Here is a 26,938-nt window from a genome sequence, read left to right on the forward strand (position 1 = left end):
AAACCTCGTTCTCGTGTGGGAACAGCAATTCGAATACGCCCAATGGTGATAAAACGCTAAAACTGTGGTCAAAGTCAAAGGTAAATCCGACAAAACGCGTACAACCAAACAAATCGTGCAGGATTACCTCCCTTTATAGTTATCGGCACAGCAGGCATCAGGAGAGCGATCGACCCCATCCGATTCCAGGCGGATGCTAATGTTAGAGCCTTCCTGCCGTTAAACGATAGTGTGAATAATGAAAAAGAAACATTAGATAAGAACACACTGTGGATGAACATTGAGAATGCTGAGGGATAATATTAATTTTCTTCATTTTCTTCAACATTTCAGAATATTTCCGGCCATTGGTGGAGAATGTGCATAAAACAGATCGGTTATTAAAAAATATAAAATTTGTCTTAAAAATGAAAGTTTTGTTTTTTGTTATGTTCCTTGAATCCATATACCCTTTGATTTATAGTACCCTTTTGTGTCCTTTAATCCATCATTTGCGGACTGTTCTTTAACGATGAATGGGCGCTGAAAGCGATTCCATTGGCTTGTTACTGGGAGCAACGCATGAGATAAAGAAAACGTATCAACTGCTTTACATGCAAGTGAACAGTATAAATTTAGTCATTTTTAATTACAATGAATGTCATATATGTAACAGATTCGTCACGGTCTGTGTATTAAACTATATCAGGAAAACTACAGCGCACTCATATGCTCCATATTCAGTTTGAGCTTCTCTGCAGTTAACATTGTCTACAGAACTGAAGCATTTGCTATTGCATACACAGTGGTTTGCCATGGATTGTCAGCTCGAAGAAGAGGAAAAAAAGCAGCTGACTTATATCGCAGAGCAATGAAGATAGACGGAGAACGAGGTTACCCAGAACATCATGCTACAGTGTCTAACAGATTATGCACAACTCTTTCTCAGCCGTCTGGAAAAAACAGAAAGTGTTTTGGACAAGGACGGTCGTGAGTTTATGTCTCACACCAACGGCAAAGTGAAGCCTGAAATCACCAAGTTGGAGAAGAGAACACGCCTTGATGAAGAAAACCTTTCCGCACCTCGAGTTTTAAGGCCACATGCGTTTAATCCATCTATTGACTTTAAAAAGGTCGAAACCGAACAAATTACACTTAGTGGGGAAAAGGAAGAAAACCTGAAAAAGATACTGCATATAGAAAAAAACACTGTCAGACCAGAGGAGCTGATACGTGTTTTTGACAAAGACGTTGTACGTTCAGGTAAGCGTTATGTAAAGAATGATCTCAAATTTTCGGAATAATCAATTCGCGCTTACTTTTCCACTTGTCCACCTATGCGCATTCAAGAATTGTTTACTTCGGCATCTTGAAATTTTCTTTTCTTTTTTTTCTTCTTAGTAGTTACATTTCGACACAAACACTTAAAGTTAACGGAAATTAATCGGCCTTACCATATGCGGAACGCAACTGGGCAAAATTCGTGCAAAATGGAGATTTCACATTGTGACATTTCATTTCATTCTCGGCGAACGCAATTTTCACTTCATATCACCTAAAGACTGAACAGGTGTCATCTATACGTGCAACATCCGGTAGACTAACAATATTGAATGTTCTCTTTGCATGAACCTATGGTGGCTGATAGCATTCATTTAGACCGCGAACTTACCGATCCAGCGAATAGCGCGAAAAACACGAAACACGGAGAATGGTGTTAAATTAAAGGTCCCTCAGGTCGCGATCAAAAATGGACGCTATCAGACACTACATAAACCAGTCCTATTTTTATATTTGCATACGTTCTTGGTACTTTAAGTGTTTGTGTTGGAATATTGTTTCGGAAATCGGCCTCGGGATCATTTACCCTTAAGATCCATTTTCGTGAACGGCAGGTATACTAATATAATTAAAGGCGCACAACATAGAGAGTAAAACCAGAGCGGCAACGACAGTGTGATATTATCACGCGTAACCCGTAAAATACGGCAACCTGTCAGTTTACCTCAGTCAGGCATTTATTCTACTTATGTAAATGTAAAAATAGTAGCAATTTACGCATCTAGCACCATGCCTTAGGCGGAATTAGTTAACAAAAAATGCAATGTTGTTAAGTGCAATTTATTAGATGTGACTCCGGGCGAACGAAGTTAGCTTCTTTACATAATTCATCTTCAAATACTGAATACTACAACATACAAAACCACTGTATTAATATAAGATACACATGTATAAACGTCACGATACATAAATTATCCGGTATATTCTCTCTATGGGAAACAATCACGACACGAAACGTCAGGTAAAACTGTGCCAAAAAAATTTTATGTACGTTTTAAGAAAGCTTAATAATTTGGATAAAACAAGGTAGATTTTTCCGACTAAAAGAGGACGTCAGATAAATTACTTGGCCATGACTTCGACGTATAACATATTTGGTGATTTTTTACTAATCACCTGTGTGGCAAAAGCTATTATTGTCGCAAAGTAGACTCCGGCAACATTTTCGAATATAAGTAGTGACAAAAGATGTCTGTCGAGCATACCACTTAAACTTTGAGCATTTTCGTTGAAAATATTTCTTCGCAGGTCATCCTTGACCCTTATTTTTCTCAACAGTAACTACCATTCAACTTTAATCACAAGTTTTCGGCTCCACATTCTTTCACAAGTCCACCCGCTTCAAAGTGAACGGCCTATATGCCAGTGAGGATGCGCGTCACACTGTGACGTCACAGCTCGCCTGAGCTATAAATACACTTCATTCGTATCGGGTGGGTGTGAGACATCTGAATTGTATAAGAAAGCACTAACCATCGGTTTAGTCATACATTTGAAGCTCTTTGGGACAATAAATTCATTATCATGTGCGGCCTCCGTGGCTCAGTTGGTTAGCGCGCTAGCGCAGCGTAATGACCCAGGAGTCTCTCACCAATGCGGTCGCTGTGAGTTCAAGTCCAGCTCATGCTGTCTTCCTCTCCGGCCGTACGTGGAAAGGTTTGCCAGCAACCTGCGGATGGTCGTGGGTTTCAACCGGGCTGTGCCCGGTTTCCACCCACCATAATGCTGGCCTGCGTCTTATAAGTGAAATATTTGTAATACAAGTGAAGTAATTGTTGTCAATACTACGTATTACCACTCAACCAACCATGATAATAAATATTGAGCCTCTTCTTCGTAAGGAAAAAAGTAAAACTAAATGGGATTGAGACACAATGTCTGATCAAAATTCTCCACTACCTTTCTCTCAGAAACAGGTATATGAAGACTTCAATGTTTTCATAAAAGCTCATTTTTATGATCAGAGTTACGTCTTGTTTTCATGCAGAGTCCCTCAACTCCATTGATTTATATTATATTCGATGGACCCAACTCGTAGATAACTGCGTTTTAATGACAAATGACTTACACGGTGTTGGGGGGTGGGGGTGGAGATGGCGTGTCTTTTCCTTCTATTTCAGCACTTGCTTTTGAGCAGTTAAAAAAATGCTGTAACTCAGGTAAATCAACAAGACGCCTGATTGCACCGATTACGTGTGGCCATTTGTTAACTATGACACAGTTGCCGCTTTCCTGCTTAAAATCTTAATGCTGCTGTTTTTTCTGCTAAAGAAAATTATGAGTTTATTCTTCTTGCCAGTTTTTGCTAAATACTTCTGTGTCAACAGTTTTATTTAACAATCGTATCCAGAGTACGTGTGGGAGGTTTTAGATTTATGTGTGAATGAAGCTATTCCAGACCCGGGTCAACTGTTTTCAATTTGTCAAGCAGCTGGACTTGGTCTGGTCTCTCGCTTGCCCTCATTAGCTATAATTTGTCCTGGAAACCAACTTGGTGAATCATTGTCGATCTCACTTAAGATCTCTGGCTTAAAAAATTCACCTTAACTTAACCCCGCAATCGCCTCTCCGTTTTTAAGCTGAACTATTGTTCTCATCCAACGGATGAGTATATACCTTACCGCTCTGCAGACGTCTGCAGTTAGGGTATAGTTCAGCTCCAGACTGATTAGCGGTCGTAAATCGACTATTTCCCGAAGTATGCCCGTGACCGTAACCGCCAATGGTGTTTAAAAAAGTTTAACTTGTCAGGTACATTTTGTTCATCCTGAATTTAAAATCTTAATTATCTATTAATAGCTATGTAATATGAAATGAGAATTGCATTAGGGTTAAAGGCCCACAGCTTTAATATGTTGAGGGCAGCACTTTGTAAAAGAGTTCCAGGTTTATAAATGGAAGAGTACAGATTTGCATTTCTGAAAAGCAGGCTACGAAGAATGAAGCAAATTACAGATCTAGATAATGTGGAACCCTGAAGCCAGGATGCCGTAAGAAGGCACGCGTTGACTTTCTATTTTGCATTATTTTTCCGTGTATCATAAAGCCTTCAAACAGATTAGATGTCAGTCTCAATTTTCCAGCAAAAACTGACGAATTGCTACACAATCGCGAGCTTAATCTACGAAATTGCTGATGTGCTGCCTTGGATGCTTCAACACATATTATTGCCTTGTACTGAATCTAAGAGGAACGAAACAAGAGACGTTTACAGCTGCGCAAAAGTGTTTTGCGTCTGTAACTATTTCCAAAACAACTGCATGAAAGCTCTCGCAGTTCACGTAGATTTTACACCACAGTTTTATGGGGAATAAAAATAACTAAAGCAAAAATGCATATCTGATTCACGCACACACAAACTCCCACGCGCGCGTGCGCATTTGTAAAAATACATATGTACATGGATATATGTAGGATTTTTCTGATGTGGGGAAATGTGGGGAAAAAAGCAATTCACACCTGCTCAACTTTTCCTACAACCCCGTGACTGTGAGTTCCAGCGCAGGGTCGAGTTCCAGGTTAGTGAATGTAAGGATCAAGCGCAGTTACTGTGGAAGCTAAACTGGGAACATGGCTAACCGATCTCAGAGCCAGACGAGGCCATAGAGCGGTGTTGTTATTCAAAATCAGTTATTCGAATAAGTAATAACTAATCTTGCAGCGGGTTAGTTATTCGAATAACCAATAAGTAAACCGGCACCGGGTTAGTTATTTGAATAAATAATAACTAACCAGCAGCGGGTTAGTTATTGGAATAACCAATATCTAACCCAGCAGCGGTGTAGTAATTCAAAATCATTTACTCGAATAACTAATGGCTAACACAGCAGCGGGTTAGTCATACTAACTAGCAGCAGGTTAGTTATTCGAATAACCAATAACTAAGCTAGCACCGGGTTATTTATTTCATTTATATTTATTTATTTGATTGGTGTTTACGCCGTATTCAAGAATATTGGTTAGTTATTTGAATAACTGATTTGGAATGACTAAAGAGCAGAGAGTTAGTTATTAGTTATTCGAATAACTAACCCGCTGCTGGTTAGTTATTAGTTTATTCAAATAACTAACCCGCTGCTAACTTCAGTGTGCTCCGTGTGAACGTGTCTTGAGAGAGGTAGACACCATGTTCAAAGGAACCGTTAAGAATCATGCTATAAAGCTCGACAGGTCGGTGTACTGGTACATGTATGCAATATGTCGGAAATGGCATACAGTGTATTTAAATGAGAAGAAAACTTAAAATTATGACACTATAGGCTGAAATGAGCACATTTTTTCTAATTGGTGGTGTCTGCTGCATAATTTGCGATTTTTCCTCGCCACACACGTAAAGCCTGAAAACGGCAAAGCTGGTATAAATCGTTGAGCCCATCGCGTCCTTCATCTTTAACACCCTGTAATTCGGCGATTTCCCACGGCAATTCTCCTCCTAACACAGAAGACTTCAGGACTAGTTCTTAGGCAAAATGGAGTCGCCCACAGCGGATTTTGGCGCTGACTTTATTGATAATTTATCAACTTGAGGTACATATTAGAATTTTGTCACCTGTGAGAAAATGCATACTCTTTTCAATGGTATTTGTTTGATATTTAAGTTTTCTTCTCCTTTAGCAAATGGCGGAGAAAGGCACCTTGGCAGACAGTTTACTGCGGGTTAAAATGTTAATCAGACTCGACTATAAGTACTACTAGTTCATCTATAAGTACTATCAGTCTGAGGGCTGTGAACTCCTGGAATACGGACCAGGCACAATGTACCAGCGCACCGGAGATGTTTGTATTGCGTATAAACCAGGGTTCTGCTGGTGGACTAAGCTTCTTCGAGGCCTTGTCCCTTTGCATTGTTATAATGTTATAGTATGCCAACAAGGCAGAGATGTTAATTGCGATTTATTCAACGACACTGGTCTAAAGTTTACTAAAATCATATTTAACAATACCACATGTCAAAGGGACCATACCCCGGTAAGACTTACTCCACCAGCAGAACTCTTTGGAGAGATTTTTGACAACTATTGATTATAATTCGATGAAGGGTTGGCTAATTTGTCTGGTGTAGTAAAAGAACTGAAACGTGTCGCTGTGTAGGTTTCTGACTAGCTCAAACGGATTTAGAAATACGGTAAAAAAAACTCATGATAAATTTTTTGGGGTAGTGGTGTGACACCAATTCTAATTCATAACCCATGTAGCATGTAGATGAGCAAGCTGTCATAACAAAGCAAAAAAAAATCCTTCGTCGTAAAAATCCATTAAAGACGGATTGAAGAGGTTTGCTGCTAAAGAAAACAGATTTTGGTGGAATCAATAATTTTAATGAGGTTTATGCCAAATACGAAACCGGCGTCCCTGACAATCGCTCTAGAAAGCAAGACTACGTCGTTCCTTAAAGCCGGAATATCAACAACAAATACGTGCCGGCTCTGTATTTTAATTCGTTTTCGGTGTACAACAAAACCTTCAAACAGTTTTAATTTTGGTTAAATTTTTTTCTGAAATAGGTAAAATGCCAAACAACGGCGGGCTTGATCTATCTCCGAGGTTGTCCGAGCTTCTTGGGATGCCACATGTGATTGTTTTGGGAACTGCTTCAACACACATTACCGGCCCGGATAGCACAGTTGGTAGAGCGTCCGCTTCGGGACCGGTAGATCCAGGATCAATCCTTGGTCGAGTCACACCTAAGACTTTAAAAGAGGAAGTTGTAACTTCCTCGCTTGGCGTTCAGCATGAAGGAGATAGTGCAACGACTGGTTGACCCGTATCAGTATAATGGCTCGGGCGAGACGGCTTACTTGCCTTCGATAAGTCGTCTAATTTTTTGCACCCTAATGATTCCTTCGTCGTCATATGACTGAAAATTGTTGAGTACGACGTTAAACCCCAAGCACTCACTCACTTACTCAACACACATTATCGCCTTGAATACAATCTAAGGCGAAGAAAAACCAGTGGTACAACTGCTTGGAATTATTTAACTTTCTGAAATTATATGTCAAAACTTCAAGTAAAATTCAGACATGCACTCTTCATCATCAGTGTGGGTTTTTTTTTTCATGCAGGTTGTTTTGTGCGATTAGACACTGTAGAAGGGAAGCATTCTCTCCATAGTAATCACCGAATCGCCAATAACTTTCAACGTATATCCCGAAAATAGAACATAAAATCAAGAAAGTTTTCTTCATCTGACCTTCCTTGTCACACGACAACGGCTATGAAGTAAAGCGATATTACCCGTAGTAATTTTACTCGAAGTCGGATTTAATCCCGGGTCTCCCGACTTCGAGGCGCATGATCTAACCATTAGACCAAAGAGGTCTTAGTTCTTCAGCTTAGACAGAATATACATATCCTGTCGGAGTTGCCGAAACTGTACGTCTGTTGCACACGTACGATACGGTGCATGTGTTTTCATTAAGGATTTCTAAATCTCCTAAGAATGGTTACAAATTATATAACGTTTACCCTGAGCTGTTCCAATCAGTTTACAAAAGTAACATTTATATGAAAATGACTTTAAGCAAGGTGGTTTGGTTCGGCCCTGTTAACTTATCAATGCCGTCGAAACAGACATTCGTATTCCAGCCGTCAACCAATAACAACGTTCCACGGTCAGCTTTCCTCCGCTCATTCGATCCTAATCAATGGCCAGCTTGGGTCAGGCTTTACACATTAGGAGGGTGTGTTAGGTAAGGTTGTGTCTTAGACAGGTATTCTCCGAACTTTATTAATTCACAATTTTGCCGTCGACGTATACATGCTAAAATAAAAAAAAATCGTAATTTTCTACCGCGTTAAATACCAGTCAAACAAAAATGTGGCTAGAACACAAAAAACACCTACAAACATGGGTTTGCTGAATTCATAGTTACACAAGCATTCGGCTTTTTCCTCACCAGAAAAAACGCACTCTTTCACATTTCAGGTCTGTGAATTGTCTAAGATGTCTGAAGTGTATCTAAAGAATGGATTCGTTTAAAAATGTGCACGAGGGGATTAACTATCGACTTTCTCATTTGGGGAAAGAACACTTGGGCAGTAAAGTTAAAACTGTTTTTAGGCATTTATCTCAAAGATTTATTTTGTCCTTTCTGAGGAAGTGTCGTTTTTTTTTTACATATGTAAATTTACATATAATGTCACGTGATAGGAATCAAGAGGCCTGGGGAAATTTCAAATGAATGTGCCGTGAAAGAAACTGGCGACATACATCAGCCTCACTATAAGAATATAGAAAGTTTTCCCTCTGGATGGATTCTGAAGAATATTATTTTAAAAAAGGGCATCTGGTGTATCATGTTTTAAGCTGTATGTATTTATGTATTAAAGGTATTATTGATTACCGGTCTTTGGACAAACACACGATTTTACCACACTTGAAACCTTAAAGCCCAGGGCAAATCGGAATTACGCGTGTATTTTTCACTAGAATTTAGGCCATCCATAAAAAAGAAATCAGTATTTTCGATAACCTCTAATAAACTGGGTATATCAGTTTGTCTGCGTTTTGCATTATTGCGGTCATAAAGGATTGTGTTACAAAATGTGCCATGACACGCTCTATAAAGCAGCAAGGCAAATTTGAAATCACCTGCTGTTTTTCCACAAAACAATTAACATATTATTATCCAATTATTCCATAATGGTATACGTACATGCATATTCCTTAAACCCTTGTTAAAAAATGCTTGGGGAATACTACAAGGTTTTTCGTACACCATCACAACATTACACGAGATTCATAAATCCCACCGAACGTTTTGTCTTACAAGTTGAATGGATGATGTAAGGTATGATTTGATTTGATTGGTTATTTATTTATTTATTTGATTGGTGTTTTACGCCGTACTCAAGATATTCCACTTATCCGACGGCGGGCAGAATTGTGGTGGGCACATTATAGTGTTACGGATTGCTTTTGAAGATATGATATTATGGTCAATCAAAGAAATAGATTACATTTACATTCTTTTTTTTTATTTTGGAACAAATTGGAGAGCACAAATGAAACAAAAGTAATACAATAAGAATTACTTTGTTGGAATCGGAAAGTTTTTAACCTGTCCATAATCAAAAAGTACTGAGTGCATGGTCAGTGGATGCCCGTATCACTGCACACTGCCACGTTTTTCGACAATTCCCGACATTCAAGGAAATCACCATTATGATGTGTTCTCACTCCCTGCGTCCATCACTCTGGCAATGCCCACCTCCCAGGCATTCTGGAAATTTTGGACATACATACTACTTATTTTGAGCACAGAAAACTTTTAATTTTCTAAAAAATATCCTTGCAGTAACTGTCACTGACTTGTGACTAGTACGTTACGAACGTGAATCGGTCAATAGTGTAATAAAGGCAACAAGGTACCAGTCAACATCATCGGGATCGTTTCTTAAGCAATTTATAAAAACATACATTAGAATATAAGTTGTCTAATACCCGTGGTGATTTCCATTGATACGAATACCGTAAAATTCAGCCTAGTGTCTCATGGTCATGTAAAGTTTTAATCAAAATTTTCATGTATATGCTTAAAACGTAACAACGTAGCCCGCTCCCTCCACGCAAAATGGCATAAGGAGTGTTAGGTGAAAAAGGTGATGTTAGACCTTTATTAGAATTCACCGATCGGATAACGGATAGCACCGCCACAGTGAACCACAACAACAAAAATTTTGCTAGTCTTGACTCCGGGCTATTTTTTTTTCAGCTACGATCTTAACATGCTGCGCAGACACAAGAATGACACGACTGGCTCACATAGTATAATTTCTAGCTGTAATCACAATTTCCAAAGGTTTAATGTTTTGCATAACTTAGACTAATAAACCGGGTTTTCAGGCTGACCCGACACTCCACGATGTTGTCGTTTGTACATGTCTGGTGGTCTCAATGGTATACACTGGATGCACATTTCCACGTTAGTGGCGGGTTCGCATAATGCAAGAAATAATACCCCATCAACTAAGCATTCAATTCTCCATAGTGATGAACTGTTATTAACGGGCTGTTTAGTCGGACAGCAAAGACCTGGCGGAGTCATTGCGCTTCCTGATACGCCTGAGATAATTTAGAAAATCGGAGGTCAGTCGATGAATAGAGCAGTGAGAAACCGAAGATAACTGAAAATATCCAATACCTATTTGCATCTCGCGATCAAATCTTTCCCCCAGGCACGTCGATAAAGTGACATGCAAAAAAGTGCACAAAACAATAATGGCTTCTGCCTATCTTTGTAGAATATTCCATGTCTCAAGATAGAAAACACATTGAACTGATCGACGATCTGGCTAAACTCTGCTGTGTGTTCTTTTTTTTCTCTTTCAAAACAGTGTTTTTTATTCAAGGCAACAAAACATTGCTCTCATTAAAGTGTGAACAGACGAGAATATTTTGTTATCAGTTTCTCTTGCTATCTTTTCTTGTTGTACAGCTTCATCTGACAACCATATTACTTCACTCAATTTTTAGCTTTCCATCTGCTTTGGATACAACTTCTTTTGTTCTTGTTAGCTACTTCCACATTCCACAGATGTAGTCCTGAGATTTTCTTTTCATAGGCAATTTTCTTCAGTGCTTTAATCTTTTTTCCTTGTGGTTTGGCAACCCCGTCATTTTGCCTCATTTTTTGAGAGATAATTTACTTGCGTTTGTTAGATGTAATTGCTCGCTGATGGACATTTGGCAAATTTGCCACATGCCTTTTTAAACGGCATTAAAATAAGTTTGTATAACCTGGCACGTTTGCTGGTAACCTGTTCGGAAATGCCTGCACAGGCTTCCACCTCCATGGATCAGCTATGTCATCTAGATGGTTCGATCCATCTTCTTAAAGAAGACGAGTTTGACACCAATGACTAGAACTCTATTGGCCCCGAGGCTCATGTACCTCGTGTGAAGCCTTGCTGTTTCAAACAAACAAGTAACTAAATTTCTGCCTACCGGGAGTGAAAATCTTATTTTCTTTTTGGTTGGTTGGTTTTTTTTTGGGGGGTGGGGGTGGTAAAAACCTCGTCTATCGGACTTTTATTTTAGTAAGCATGGCTGAATTTATTTATTCATTTGATTGGTACGCCATACTCCAGAATATTTCACTTATACGACGGCGGCCAACATTATGGTGGGGGGAACCGGGCACAACCCCGGGGAAACCCACGACCATCCGCAAGTTGCTGCAAGACCTTCCCACTTACGGACGGAGAGGAAACCAGCATGAGCTGGACATGAACTCACAGCTAGCATACTAACCAACTGAGCGAAGGAGGCCACGAGTGTTTTTGATGAGATCCAGTCAATATTTTCTCAGCGTGTGGCATTTTCAGGAAATGTATGTAACTTTACAGTACCCTGCATTGAGTTACTGCAGTCGCAAAGCCACACTTGGGCATGGAATAATCTCGAAATTGGCTGTAAAAGTATAGCGATTGTCTCTTATGGTCTGTGTTGTACACATAAAGAAGGCTCACAAGCCTGCTGGAAAAGTATCTCCATGACGTCAGGTAGTCAATGGTGACTCTATTGTAGTGAAGTAGATTTTCTGATGTTTGATCACCAAATTCTTCCGTTTTTCTTCAGATTTCGACGTTTTAAACGATCGGTATGGATTCAGTGAACACAAACGTATCTATATGCATTTTGGAAGGTCCATTGCCGTATTTTTTAAAAATAATTGTGCTTACGCCATGGTGCTAGGGGGCGTCTACATTGCAACTATTTATACATTTACATAAACAGTTAGAATAAAACCCTGACTGAGGTGAAGTGAAAAGACCGTATTTCACCGGTTACGTGTGACCATTTGCCAGCTATCACACTGCCCTCCCTGCTATGGTTTTACTCTCTATGCTGTACATCCTTAATTATATTAAGATCATAAACCGTACAGGTAGATTCCCATGGATCCAATGGACACAAATTGATGTAAACTGCGTTTTAGCAACAGCAATTGGACGAGAGAAATCAACAGAAAGAAATTATAGCATTCAGTTTACAGTATCAGCTGTCTTTTCGTGTGAATAAATGTAGAATATTTTGTTATATTAGTTTGGCATAACGCGGCACACAAGGATATAGTTACGTCTTGACACAATAGGACGTGAGCAAGGTGGCAGTTTACAAATTAAAATTAAAACGAAACCAACAAAAACGATGATTCTGTAACATACTGACATAAGCATAAACTGGACAGATTTTCGGTGTTTACTGAACGCACATGGTGTCTCCTAAACTAGGATTTACAAGTAGCCTGGAACGGATTATGAAGATTCCCAAACATGGGGGAACTTTTTCTCTATTGCTGTTTATCTGCGACTTTAAGTCGCTGTACATTCGGTTTGTGTATGTGTAATGCATGTTCTACATTGAACATAACACAGATATCAGTCCTTGGGTAAAATAGGTGAATTGTTGATCGCGGGTGTGTCGTCTGGCCAGTAAACCAGCCGTCACGATGCCAACTTGATTCCGACAAAGTGTTGACCCTGAGTTGTCTTTGAACCTCTTTCATGATCACGGGATTCCACTGTAGCGAAGGCCATATATGTGACAGATATATTCACGTTTCAGAACGATGATAACCTATTCTGTATCCAATACTTGTGTAATCAGTCTGAGAGACAGAATGTAATTATGCCCTCGCTTCTGTTGAGAAATGAGAAATATAGCTTTTCTTGGAAAAAAAAACATTTACAGAGATGCCTGTGGCAAGTTTGCAGCCAGGTGTTATCCAACAAAGCGTTGTTTCGTCTGGAAACAACAAACGAATCGAGGTATTTATAAATAAGACGACACTTTGCATTTAACACTACGTAGTTGCTACTGCTTGCGTTATATCAATATGTTTGAGTCTGTGTAGTAGTTTTTCTCATAAACAAAATACGTGTTAAAATTGGTGTACTTCTGAGTCTTGATTAGTGTAATAGAGAGTTTTTGTGACAAGGCGAATAGGTTCATATTTCACATTGTAAATTGTAATTACTTGGACAGCAAGATACATATCTCAGTTTGTAGCGTTTGTTAGACCCTATGTGCTGTGTGGCAATTTCATTCAACGTCAGTAGTTATCGCTTGAAAAGTCTAGTGTGTCAAGGCTATTCCATCAAGCTTCACTCCAAGTTTCTTAAATTTTACAATGAGTATAATTCTCTTGTAAGTAAATATGGACAGAGCGTCTCGAATCTCCGACGTTCTGCTTCAGTATTGTGTCTAATTCAGCTTAACTCGGGACAGATCGCATGGTTGGATATCTGAACAGTTGCAATCAAAACGCAACTGAGACACACCTTATACTCTATCATGGTATTCGATTTGAATTCTGAATTCACTCTGTCTATTAGAACATATCTTGCGTCTTTCCAACATCACTGAAAACTGTTGACTGCTTCACTTTGCATGAATCCGTCGAATTTTCGTACTGTGTATACTTTCTTCGTTTCTTCGTAGGTTTGTAGCAAATACACTGATGAGGCAATTCAGTACATATTTATACATACATGCGTATTCAAGTGAGCTATTAAAGTCAAGCTAATATCATATACCTATAAATTTTTGTCAGCTTACATACACCTAGATATTACCGAATACGGCGTAACCAACCCAATCTATAGGACTTCAGTCTCGTGACAATTGTTCAGTAACGCGGCATAGTATAGTTCTCGCACGCTACGGTATCACTGAGAAGTCATCTAAATAACACAGGGCTGGGTCATCAAAGTCTTTAAAAGTGAGATTTGTTTCTGCTTCGCTTGGCGCTCAGCGCCGAGAGGTTAACCCAAGGAAACTTGACTGAAAAAAAGGCAAGAAAAAGGGAATTTTTTCCAGTTCTCAATGTAAATACCGTTTTGTCCGAAACCTTCTACTTGTTTAAAACATGGGGCTAGAGTCATAGTCTCTGGTCACTAGTCCGTTTTATCCACGCATACTTTATGTAATACAATGCGGTCATTCGAATTCGAAGCCTACAAGTTTATCTCAGTCCAGAACCCATTCTGATGATGAAGCTAGTTTAGCTTTGAATCCGTAAGGGTACAGCATAGAGAGAGAAAAACCAGATCAGCGACGACAGATTGAATCAAATGGAATCAAACTGCTTTTTTCATGTTCTTTTTTTAAATTATTTTTCTTGTCTCTATAAAGACAATAAGTGACACGAGCTCCTATAGCATAGGTCTGATACTGTGAGGCTCCACATACATTTAAACCGAGAAAGAAAAATTTTTTGTTTAAATTACAAATAATTACTTTATAAAGAGCATTACTTGTCACCCGCAGTGTATCCCTTTGGCCGATAGTTCCTCTATAAGTTTGTTTTGCTACGGCGTAACAAGATGAAAACAGATTGTTTTCAACATATCTTTTGCGATCAGTCACATAAATGCCTTTTGCAAACTCTTGGTTAGTCATTTACATGAATTTTTCCCCTAAAAATAGAGAAAAATGACCAAGAAGGTGAATCTATATTTCCTTGTTAAATTGCCCCGGGGTCATGTACTGTCCTTTTATATGATGCATGACTAGCCAAGTGTTACTTCGACCTACTAAAAATGTAAGACATGTCAGCATTTTCACCGTGAGGCTGTTCTGAACTCTTGGTATGTAGGCTTACAACTCTGATAGGAGACCGGTCCATTTGCCTGGTACATATCTTCTTGGGATGTTCTACGGATATCATTTGCCAGCCAGAATTTGTAATGGAACGTCAATATGAAGCGGAAGAGAGACGGCAGCTCCGTGATATCGCCGACAAGTGGGAACATACAGAGGATGAGACCATGCAGAACAACGCACTAAAGGCTTTGGCAGACTATACAAAACTTTTCCTGAGCCGTTTGAAAAAACCTGAGATTCAATCGTCCAAGAGGGAACATTGGTCATCAGCTACTTCAAACCGCGGTAATGAGGTCAACGGTACATCTGAAATTTCAATACCACATCTTTTCAACCCAAGTATTCAGTTTCAAAATGAAGGAAGCAGACAAACTAAAAGGTTAGAAAGCATAATGCAGATTGGAAATGACCCACTAAGATTAGAGGAGTTGATACGTGTGTTTGACCAGCACGTTGTACGCTCAGGTAAGCGTCATTTAATATGTTCAGACAAACTTGATCATTAGAAATTACATCTTGCTTGTGTTTTAAGTCATCAACCACTTCCTCACACAGATTCTTCACACAGATTTAAATGATAGAAGGCCTGTCAACAACCTGCGGATGGTCGTGGGTTTCCTCCCAACATACTGCTGGCCGCTCGAGTATAAACGAAATATCAGTGAGTACGGCGTGAAACACCAATCAAATAATAAATAACAAATGATAGCATTTTAACACTAAATGTATCGGTGTTTAATAATACTGGTTATCGCTACATTAACGGTCAAGCCAACAAAGCCTTCAGTTCACCTAGACAAGGGTAACCATTCATGGGATGTTTCGTTGTTCATCGAGTTGCTTGAGTTTCTCATTAATAACATCTGTGCGAAATTCGGGGAAACCATAAACGAACACTGTATAGGTCTTCCAATGGGTACAAATTGCACCCCCCCACCATTGCCCTATAGGTTGACCTACACCTGTTCTCGTACGTTCTCCTCACCAGACCCATTAACATTAACTAAACGGTATATAGATAATCTGATAGCTTTAAAATAAACATAAAGCTAGCCATTAAAGCAGAATTAATTCATAAAGCAGTATTCCAGAAATGTTTAAAACATTTAAACAAAATATTTTCAAAAATTCTACACTCCTTATTAACAAAATAAATAGCAAACAATCTTCAGTACCTACCCACTCGTTTGGTGACCTCATTTTGCCATGTTATATCTATCTAGAGTGACGTCACAAAAACTAAGATCTCTTCCGTAACATCGGTATTAAACAATGTGACAATGAGAAAATACAAACAAAAACCCAACCAAAGAGTGATACCCAACCAAAGAGTGTCAGCTCTGCTGCGTGTTCGAAGGGCCAGTGTTTCTTTTAGTGCGGCCCGAGGCGATGTTTGTGTTTTAGCCGTCCTGCTGCTTTTCGTCCTGCATGGGTGGAGGTATTTGGTATAGGTGGCTGTTACGGACTTACGGGAATTTACTCAACATAGCAGGACCTTCTGATTGATTGAGTGAGGGCTTTGGGTTTAACGTCGCAAGTAACAATTTTTCAGTCATATGACGACTATGGAACCCTTAGAGTACATGTAATGTTCCTCCTTGTTGCGGGACGGAGTTCCACTGCTATTTTATCTAGTGCTGCTTTACTGACACGCCTTACTTAAGGCAAGTAAGCTGCCCCACTCAAGCCATTATACTGATAAGGGTCAACCAGTCGTTGCTGAACACCAAGCCAGGAAGTGACAACTTCCTCTTTTAAGGCCTTAGGTGTGACTCGACCCTGGACTGACCCTAAATCTACTGTTCCCGAAGCGAACCCTTCTGACTGATAACAGATTTGACTCTTTCATTCGATTTTGGGAAGAAATTTTCGTAATAAATCTAACTTTACTAAGGAATAATAAGGCAAAGTCACAATACTTTTCTTCAAGCAATTATTCTCTCGAGACAGTTTTCTTGCCAGCTCACCCTGACAAGTTAAATCAGTATCCAGCCCATCTTGTACGCATTGTGGAACGGCCATCCGTTCTCAGTCCCCTGCTCATAAATGTGCATCAGCTTAACACTTAAACTAACGGCAAAATCCAATTTATTGCATCGATATCTGTCTATCCACTATAAGAAACCATACTGACAACCGAAAGCTAATAGGTTTTTCGACGTGATAGCTAATTTTCACATGAGGCTTTCACCGCTTTTCCTACTATTTCAGCGTTTAAGTGAACAGTTAGAAAAAAAGACTGTTGCTCAGGTAAATTAACAAAGAGGCCTTATTGCACCGGTTACATGTGGCCATTTTTTAACTATCACACAGTTGACGCTATCCTGCTTCTAATTTTTATACTGTTGTTGTTTATGCTAAAGACAATTATCAGTTTGTTCTTCTTACTAGTTTTTTTGCTAAATGCTTTTGTGTCAAGGGCGTATTTAACAATCGTATCCAGAGTACGTGTGGGAGGTATTAGGTTTATGTGTGAATGAAGCTATTCCAGACCCGGGTCAACTGTTTTCAATTTGTCAAGCAGCTGGACTTGGTCTGGTCTATCGCTTGCCCTCATTAGCTATAATTTGTCCTGGAAACCAACTTAGCGAATCAGTGTCGATCTCACTTAAGATTTCTGGCTTAAAAATTCACCTTAACTTAACCCCGCAATCGCCTCTCCTTTTTAAGCTGAACTATTGTTCTCACCCAACGGATGAGTATATACCTTACCGCTCTGCCCACAAAAAGGTATATAAAGTAACAGTCCAGACTTACAACTATTTTACGTGGGAAAACTTCCGCAATGCGTATCATTCTGACCTTCCGCCTTTGTTTGTTGTAGGTGTAGATATGAGCCACCCAACCTTTTTCGGTTTAGTATCAGGATCCGGACATCTCCTCTATTCAGTTTCAGAGTATCTGGCCAGCATCGCACATATTCTACCACTAGCCCCATTTGTAAGCCCAGGTAAAACTTTCAGTCTTCTTGATTTTCTCAAAAACATGCAACAGCCTTGCATAGAAAAAAGACCGGTTTCACAAAGGGCACCTATTTGTTTTACGCTCTGGGGTCTGTTTTACAATGCAGTCGCATACGAAAATAACAAGCTGGGAGATACGTCACCATGGTAAATGCGCTGATGGCATAGTGTGCCGATAGTTTGTAAACTCGACCCCGGCTCGCAGTGTTTACTGGGGTCTTGACCACTGAGTTCACGCTCAAATGTAGTTCTCGCTATTTCGGCTGGGGCGAAATTGTTTATCCGCTACAGCTGTATCTGGCAAATGGTCAGTGGGCTACTCCGGGCACTCCATAAATTTGACCAGTCAATCAAGTAAAAATGGCTCGAGGACCGTACAGCAGTAAATCAGTCAATTAATAGATTGTAAACAATAGAGATGTAAACCCACATATACAAATATGTTTCAATTGGTTGAATTGATTGATTGGTGTTTTGCGCCGTACTCAAGCATATTTCACTTATACGACGGCGGCCAGCATTATGGTGGGTGGAAACCGGACACAGCCCGGGAGAAACCAACGACCATCCACAGGTTGCTGCCAGACCTTCCCACTTACGGCCGGAGAGGAAAGCATCATGAGCTGGACTTGAACTCACAGTGACCGCATTGGTGAGAGGCTTCTGGGTCATTACGCTGCGCTAGCGCGCTAACCGACTGATCCACGGGGGCCCTTCAATTGGTTGATTATTTTTCGGTATTTCGGATTCGAACATGGTTCACTTTCGTGAAAAAGCAGGCCTTTCCTCGACCGATTGACTAGAACATAGAACTGAATTAACGGGTGATATAGATATTCATCGATGCATAAATTAGCAAGGTCAGGGTAACGGTTTAATTTTTATAATGGTAGATACGGTCAGGGGTGAATGAAGCTACCGAGTTATATACAGGTACGTGGCAGTTTATTTTACCTTATTATTTACGTAGTAAATTTATCAATTTTATCAATCCCAAACACACACACACATATATATATATATATATATATATATATATATAATATATATATATATATATATATATATATATATATATATATATATATCTCCCCTTTCGTGTGGTGCACTGCCATATCAGCACGCGCAGCTTGCACTTTTCCCCACAGCATATCAAAAAAGCAGCCTAGCATGACCGCCATGTGTTTTGATTAGTTTTTGCTGCTCAAGCGAAGAATTTTGTTACTTTAAAGGGATAAATAGTTTTCAGCACTACCCAATATAGAGAAATTTCTGATATATACTGAAACGCATTAAAAACGAACAAGAGGTGAAAAGTGGAACTGACGCTAAACTAAATATGGTGTTGGCTGTGTATTACATTCACACTCATATAAATCAGTTACGCACTAGTTATGACAACTGTCATTGGAAAGTACAATATTTTAATGAAGAGGAAATGGAAAACACAAGAGGTCCAAAGATAAAGTCATTACTGGTATGACCACTTCTGTCTGCATTGTAAACAATGCAAATTGCCTTTTTGCCTGAATTGTCTTAAAATTGCATTGCCTTTCTTATGGACACGATCGGTAGATAACAGTTATTCATGTTGTAGCCTATGGTAAGTGCGAGATCTGTAAAGCTGGCAATTTGGGGTCGCCGTCCCATTAGTGCTCGTCGGGCGATAGATCGGGAAATAATATAATTAAAGACGTACAGCTTAGAGAGCAAAACTTGAGTAGCGACGACAGCGTGCTAGGTGGTAAATGGTCACACGATACCAGTGAAACAGGCGTCTTATTAGGATATCTCAGTCGGGGTTTTATTCAAACTGTTCATGTCAAAGCATACGTAGTGGCAAATTACACGCCCCACCCCCAGCACAAAGGCTTAAGGAGAATTAGGTAAAAACATGCAGTGATGTCACCATCTCATCACATTCAATAAACAATCACATTAATACAAGGCATGTGATGGATTAAAATTTATCCCTCAGTACTCTGCTCTTCAATAGACAACAACGGGCAGGTGAGTTACAGATATTATTAATTACAAAGTCACTCAGTGAAAGGATACGCAAATATATAGTGTTAATAATTGAGCGAGACCTCTTTGCAGGATAAATTCGTACGCCTCGCCCAATGTGACGATTGCTGACGCCATGTATTTGTGTATCTTATCACTGAGTCACCATGTAACGAATTTATCCTGCAAGGGCCCATCAATTCAGTGCAGAAAACCGAATTGCTTCAGCGATGTGACCATCGATGGATCGAAACAAAGGGAGATAACCTACTCAGCAGACACAATTGACGTCGTCTGCAGGATTCGAGAATATGTCTGTACCCAACGTGACCTTGACTGTCCAGTGAAAAGCGGAGCATTTTGTCTGACACGGGATAAAATCTGGAATCCTGCAGACGACGTTAAGTGTGTCTGCTGTGTTGGGTTGTGAATGCAGTTCACACATCACTGAATCGATTCACCTCTACATCCATCTTCTGCATTGAATTGACTGTGTCTTTGCAGGATAAATTCGTGCGCTTGGCCCAATATGAGGATTAATGACACCATGTATTTGTGTATTTTATCACTCAGTAACCATGTAACGACAAGTACATCATTCTGTGGCAGGAAGCCCTGCTATTTGTGCTCTGGTGTTGTCCTGTTAGAAAGTAAATGTATGCAATTCCTGGTGTTGTCCTGTTAGAAAGTATGCAACTCTTGGTGTTGACCAAACTATGGTATAATGCGACGTTTGAAAATGACGTTCCTGTAGTAAACTGCATAACACGACCAATACATATATGGAGATGCGTTCTGTGATGAAACCATCGCCTCAAACCATCACACTTTCGCCACCCCATTGATTAGCTTGCGCAACACAATTTTCAAGATGACGTTCACCACGGCAACGCCAGAAACGCATAGGTCCGTAGGTGTTCCTGACTTGAAATTCGTAAAAAAAGAGAACGCCATGAATTGGTCGAAATAACCATAGTGTGTTCGGTCTTGTGATAATACTGTGCTGAAACCCAAACCGTGCTGCTCTGCCCCTTGTAGTCAGTCCAACTTCAATCAAGGTGATGGCATCATCACTGCTGCAATAGCGATTGTGCTGACAGCCTTTAAGTGGCCTTTCACACAAAGACTATCAAACCTGACAACGTTTTTGACCCTTCTTTAATTTCTAACCGTCAATATTTCTGTTCTTATTCTCAAATTATTATGATATTTTCATGGATTCATGTTGGTGCGTTTTTGAAGCGTGTCAGTATATTTAACCTGTCAGTAAAATAACAGTGCAGAAATTCATTTGTGTCTCAACAGCCTGTCATGTCTATCTGGCATTATTACCCAACCCATGCTCCTTCAGTTGGGAGGCAAATCTAGGATCTAATTGCCCGTTTTGCAGACTTGTATATAGCAACTTGCTTTACAACTACTCATTGTACATCTAATTTGGTACATTTGATTGAATGTCCTCTGCAGGTAGCTGTGACATTGAATTGAGTGTACTGAGATGGGTGAGTGACATTATCGGATATCCCGAGCAAGCCCGAGGATGCACAGTCTCCGGAACCTCCATGGGGGTTATAGTGGCTTTCTCTACAGCCCGCCATGTTAAACTGGCGGACAGCAGCCAGTTCCGTAGGTACGTAGTTGCAGTATGAAATATAAGTTATTTGATCATTTTCTGCTAAAATGGGTCTAAGGGAAATGGGATGGGCTGTAAAAATTATCTCTATGAAACTCGAATCAGTTTTGCAGAATATGAAATAGTCTGTAGGCTATAGCCCACACGTAGCATGATGCATTTTGTTGGCGGTAGTCTCAACGAGCCACGTATTAGAGTTGATGAGCACTTTTTACATAATAAATTCACCAAAGCCCTATCTTACAGAACACGTTTCCAAGTAAGACGTAATTATTCTTCGTTAATAGATCGGTGGTGTACATGACAGACCTAGCACACTTTTCCCATACAAGAGCTCTGCGAGTTGTTGGCCTGGCGGACGTTATTGTAAGACACGTGCCTACCGTGAAATACAGAATGGATTCCAGAAAACTGGAAAAGCTGATAATGGAAGACCGAGAGGTACATATCACCACAAAGAAAAGAATAGCTTCAGTATGATTCTATATAGCAAAATTTCACATAGGATATAGACAAATTTAATATTGTTTATGCTAATTTATAGGTTGCTGTATTTCTTACCCAGCTAAAGTAGTAATGCAGTGGAATGTTGTATTCAGCAAGAACGTACACAAATTGGTAGATGTATATATAAAATTAGTTTTCCTACTGAAATCTTACATGCGTTACATCGATGTATTTATTTACGTGTTTGGTGTTTGACGTCGTTCTCAAGAATATCTCATTTACACGATGACGTCCAAGTCTATGGTGGGAGGAAAACGCAGAATCCTGACAGATCTCCATCCCCTGTATGAACGGAAACGAAGCCAGCATGAACTGGAGTTGAACTCACATCGACCACATTGGTGAGGTCCATCTGAATAATTGTGCTGCGAAATAGTGCAAACACTCGACCCTGGTTGACCCATCAGTCACAGTTACACATACATGAATACATGGCGTTTAACGAACTAGACAACCTAATCTCGTTAACATATAACGGACACAACACTAGTTACTGACTCAGATACGTTCCAGCAAAACAAATGTACCTATAGCCACACCAGTAGAAACTAATGTTCAAATGTTTTGTGTTCCAGGCCGGGTTGTATCCCTTTATGGTGGTTGGCACAGTCGGCACTACCGGCCTGGGAACGATTGACCCACTGGGAGATATCAGCGAGGTGGCCCAGAAACACGGTCTGTGGTTTCACGTGGATGCTGCTATTGGAGGGTGCCTGATGTTAGACGAGGCTGTGAAGAAGCGATGTGAAGGTGAGAATACAAAGTACTTTTGAAGGTGGATGCTATGACAGCTGAAAACAGCAGATGTGGCTATTTATACACGACGCCAAAAATCCCGCACAAATAAAAGTGAGAATGTCGACAAAGTTTAAGGATACTGCAACACCTCTAATGCAAAATATAAAAAATATAAAATATAAAAAATAATTCTCACCAATAATACTTTAGTCACCAACTGAAGTGTAATTCCATGTACATGTGGAGCTGGGGATTCCAGGTACAGGCGTTAGCTTTCCAAGTATATAAGTAGTTTAACATTTCAAAACATTTTAAGGATCGTTAAGGAGATTAAGGATCGTTTTCATTCTATTACTTCACCGTTTTGGCATTTTGGGAATTACATGTTTCTTAAAAAGCTTTCCTATGGTCAGCCTTAAAGGATACCTTGTCAAGAGTTTGAGTTTTTGTTATACAAATAAGATATAAAGATAGGGAAAAACACACTAAACGATTAAGTCCCTAATGACGTCTTCTCCTCTTGCTTCAGGGATAAACATGTCCGACTCTGTGGCATTGGATTTCCACAAATCCCTCTCGACCCCATATGGATCGGCCGCCGTGCTTGTTCGGGATGGGAAACTTTTGAAGTGGGCAATGGCAAGAGACAGCGCCCCGTTTATTGCAGATTCAACTGACGAGGACGGTTATTCACCGACTGACTTCGGTTTTGAGTTGACCCGACCCTTCAGAGCATTTCCGGTGTGGTTTATGTTGAAGAGTCTGGGCACAGAGATGATTAAAACGGCGTTGCGAGAAAAAGTGCGACTAACGAAATACGCCTTCAAGTCAATTCGTGATATGGCCGATGTTGTCACGTGCACGGAGCCCGATCTGACTGTCATCGCCTTCCGGTACTTTCAACCTGGCAGTGAAGACGGAAATGACGTCACGCGCAAATGGCACGAGCTGATAGCCAAGGAGGGACAAGTCTGTATGACACCGACAACAGCAGACGGCTTGTTCTACATCCGGTTATGCATTTTGTCCTTCCGTTCCCACATCGAGGATGTTGACATCGCATTGTCCGCCATCAGGAGGAACTTAGATGTCATTTTAAGAGAAAAAGACATTTTCATTACAAGACTTTAAATGATCAAGAAGACACACAGTGGCTAAAATATTTATACATGAATTTTCTCAGTTACTTACTGCAAGAGCTCGTCTGAAAGACAGTGTAAAGACAGACAATTTTTAGAATGTACAGTTACGATTACAATTAAGCACATGTCAGCGTAACTCTGATATGATATTTATAATAAGTCGCTGTAGTGTGCTGCAGACTAACGTGTTATTTTTCTTATTTATTTGAATGGTGTTTTACGCCGTACTCAAGTATATTTCACTTATACGACGGTGGCCAGAATTATGGTGGGAGGAAGCCGGGCAGAACTCGGAATGACAACGACCATATGCAGGTTGCTGCCAGACCATACCACGTACGCCAGGAGAGGAAGCCAGCATGTGCTGCACTTGAACTCACAACGACCGCATTGGTATTATATAATATAAAAGGTAAACATTGGTAGTGTCTAGTAATGATATTCTTATTTTGAACAGCGATATTACAAACCATTATAAACGTACAGCCTTTAAACTTTGGGTAAGATACTCTATCCATACATGTACTCATTTGGTGCTCTCTTTATTTCGACACGGATGATAATAATTAATAATAAGCAAGAGCCATAAGTATATAAATTTACATAAATATAAGCATAAGATAATAGCCATGATCGATGTCACTTCAAAGGATATCGATTCCGATGTCGAACGGAAACTCCGTGATCGAAAACTATTTTGGATGGCGGAGCTTGCAGTACAGTTTTCCCATTAATTGACAACTTCACATCCCGTCAATCACAGGATTCTAACAAAATACAATTGTTTATAGGAGTCAACGCAACAATGGTTGGAGGAAGTTTAATAAGATGTCTTAAAGAAGTAATCACGCGAAAGCAGCCAAATATTTTGAGATTTGTGATTATACATCTTGTAGATACAGTTGTGACTGTGAATTGTGAGACCTCATTTACCATCCATGTCAACACGTCATGACCGGTAACCTTGATACTGTAAACAATTATGACTTACGTTGTCTGCTTTTGTGGTTTCCGAGTCCAGAAAGTTAAACATGTGAGCTAATAAAAAATAATCTTTTCAGCATTTGAAAACTTTGCCAAAGGTGGTCTAAAACCGAGAAGGCCGAATCTTCAGGCTTTGAAACTTCGCTGGAACTAGCTAAGAAAAGGGTTGTGTATGCAATCCACCATATTAATACTAATACTCATTTGAAAGTCAAACAACGTATACTCTGGAGGAACTATTTGAAAATAGACCACTTCTTTCCCAAACAGAAACGTATATCCGTACCTTCCCGTCACACCAACATACCACAACTTTACTGGATTCCAAACCATGCATAAATCATCATGCAAACAACCACTGCAGGGTCAAAAAGGCGCACAACCAAACTTGTATCGACTCTCTTAACGATGGTACTACAAGAAGAACAGTCATTTTGGGGAAAGGAAAAGTTTAAGGCGTCAACTATATGCGGATAAATAAAAACTCTAAACGCCTCACTGAAGAACTAGACGCTCAAATACCTGTACCGTACAAGGACATACCTACTTGGGATTTCTCCACTTTCTATGCTACTATTCCTCACACGGATTTTATGGATAGAATTCCATCACTTATTCTTTCAGTATTTAATAAAACCGGCCACTACTATATTAACGTCAAAGACATCAAGGCCTTCTTCTGTTCCACTGCACACAAAAGTTACGAGTCATGGGATCAACAGTGTATATGTATTTCTATGGGTACAAAATTGGCCGGCCTATGCCTGTTCTCATATGAATTCGACTATATGTAGAAACTATATCAGAATTCGATATTTCTCATTCACTGAACTGCGTATTGATGATCTGTTAGCTTTGAACAATCCGTATCTAGCAAACTCTATGAAAGATAAATACACACGCCACTGGACGGAAACCACAGATTCTCTTGATGGTACATCTTATCTAGACCTATATTTGTACAAAGTCCAAAGAGGTTTCCTTTCTCCCAAACTTTACAAAAGGGATATTTTTAATGTTGACATTTTAAATTATCCGTACTTGAACAGCAATATACCAAAGTGTTCTGGATATCGCGTGTATATCTCTCGCCTTGTAGCGTTTGTTAGGTCATGTGTGTTGTGTGACGATTTCTATCAACGTTCCAAGTTATTACAACAAAAACAAGCTTGTCAAGGTTATTCCGCCAAGCGTCTTCACTCTAAGTTTCTAAAGAATCACAATTAGTATAATGTTCTTGTGAGTAAATATGAACAGACCGTCCAGAATCTCTGGCGCTCTGATTGATGATTTTGTCTAATGTCGCTTAACCCGGGGATAGGGAGTCTATTCATCGTGTTGAATTAGATCGCCACACTGGATATATGAACAGTTAAAATCAAAGGCGTGTTCTCCGTGGCCGAAGGGCTTTGCACAAAATGACCCAGAAGCCCCTCACCAATGTGGTCACTGTGAGTTTAAGTCAACCTCATGCTGCCTTCCCATCCGGTCAAAAGAGGGGAAAGGTGTTTAGCAACCTTTAGATGGTCGTGGGTTTCCTCCCATCAAAATGCTAGTTGTGGTACAGTCTCGGCCATAATGGTTGGTGCATTGCGTTGACCTATAATATAATGGCATTTGCATAATAATGGTATCCACTACAACCTAATTTGGATGTCGTCTTTCCAAATCACTATAAGTTGCATCTGAAAGGAGCGGCAAACCCAATTAAACACGTTCCGTCTACTACTGGCGGGACTATATAAGAACGTCATACCATTGAGCTATCATTCGTAGACCAGATAAGTTGGCATTGCAGACGGGTTTGTTTGATACAGCCAGACAACAAAAAACGTCATTCGGTATTCTCGGTATGTTATAAGCATGCCGGGTCCCTGTAGTGCAAAAACAAGATGGCAGATAGTGACCTTGGACGAAGAGGGTTATTCTAAATTGGACATTGCCAGAAGAGCCAGGATAGGGCGTAACACTGTTACCAGAGTGTTAGCTTTGTACCGAACGACTGGTCAAATGGCACCTGGCAAAAGTACAG

At 39.9% G+C, this 26,938-nt stretch overlaps 1 protein-coding gene across 1 annotated transcript; it reads left to right on the forward strand.

The window, feature by feature from the left end:
• Positions 1-887: 887 nt before the first annotated feature.
• Positions 888-23,911, forward strand: LOC135476986 (tryptophan decarboxylase-like). The gene is made up of 5 exons (XM_064757134.1): positions 888-1,242; positions 21,370-21,532; positions 21,823-21,976; positions 22,618-22,792; positions 23,310-23,911. The coding sequence occupies exons 1-5, from the start codon at positions 888-890 to the stop codon at positions 23,909-23,911; spliced, it is 1,449 nt and encodes a 482-aa protein (XP_064613204.1).
• Positions 23,912-26,938: the final 3,027 nt, after the last annotated feature.

This window comes from Liolophura sinensis, chromosome 10 (genome assembly GCF_032854445.1).
Source record: "Liolophura sinensis isolate JHLJ2023 chromosome 10, CUHK_Ljap_v2, whole genome shotgun sequence".
Taxonomy (NCBI): Eukaryota; Metazoa; Mollusca; class Polyplacophora; order Chitonida; family Chitonidae; genus Liolophura; species Liolophura sinensis.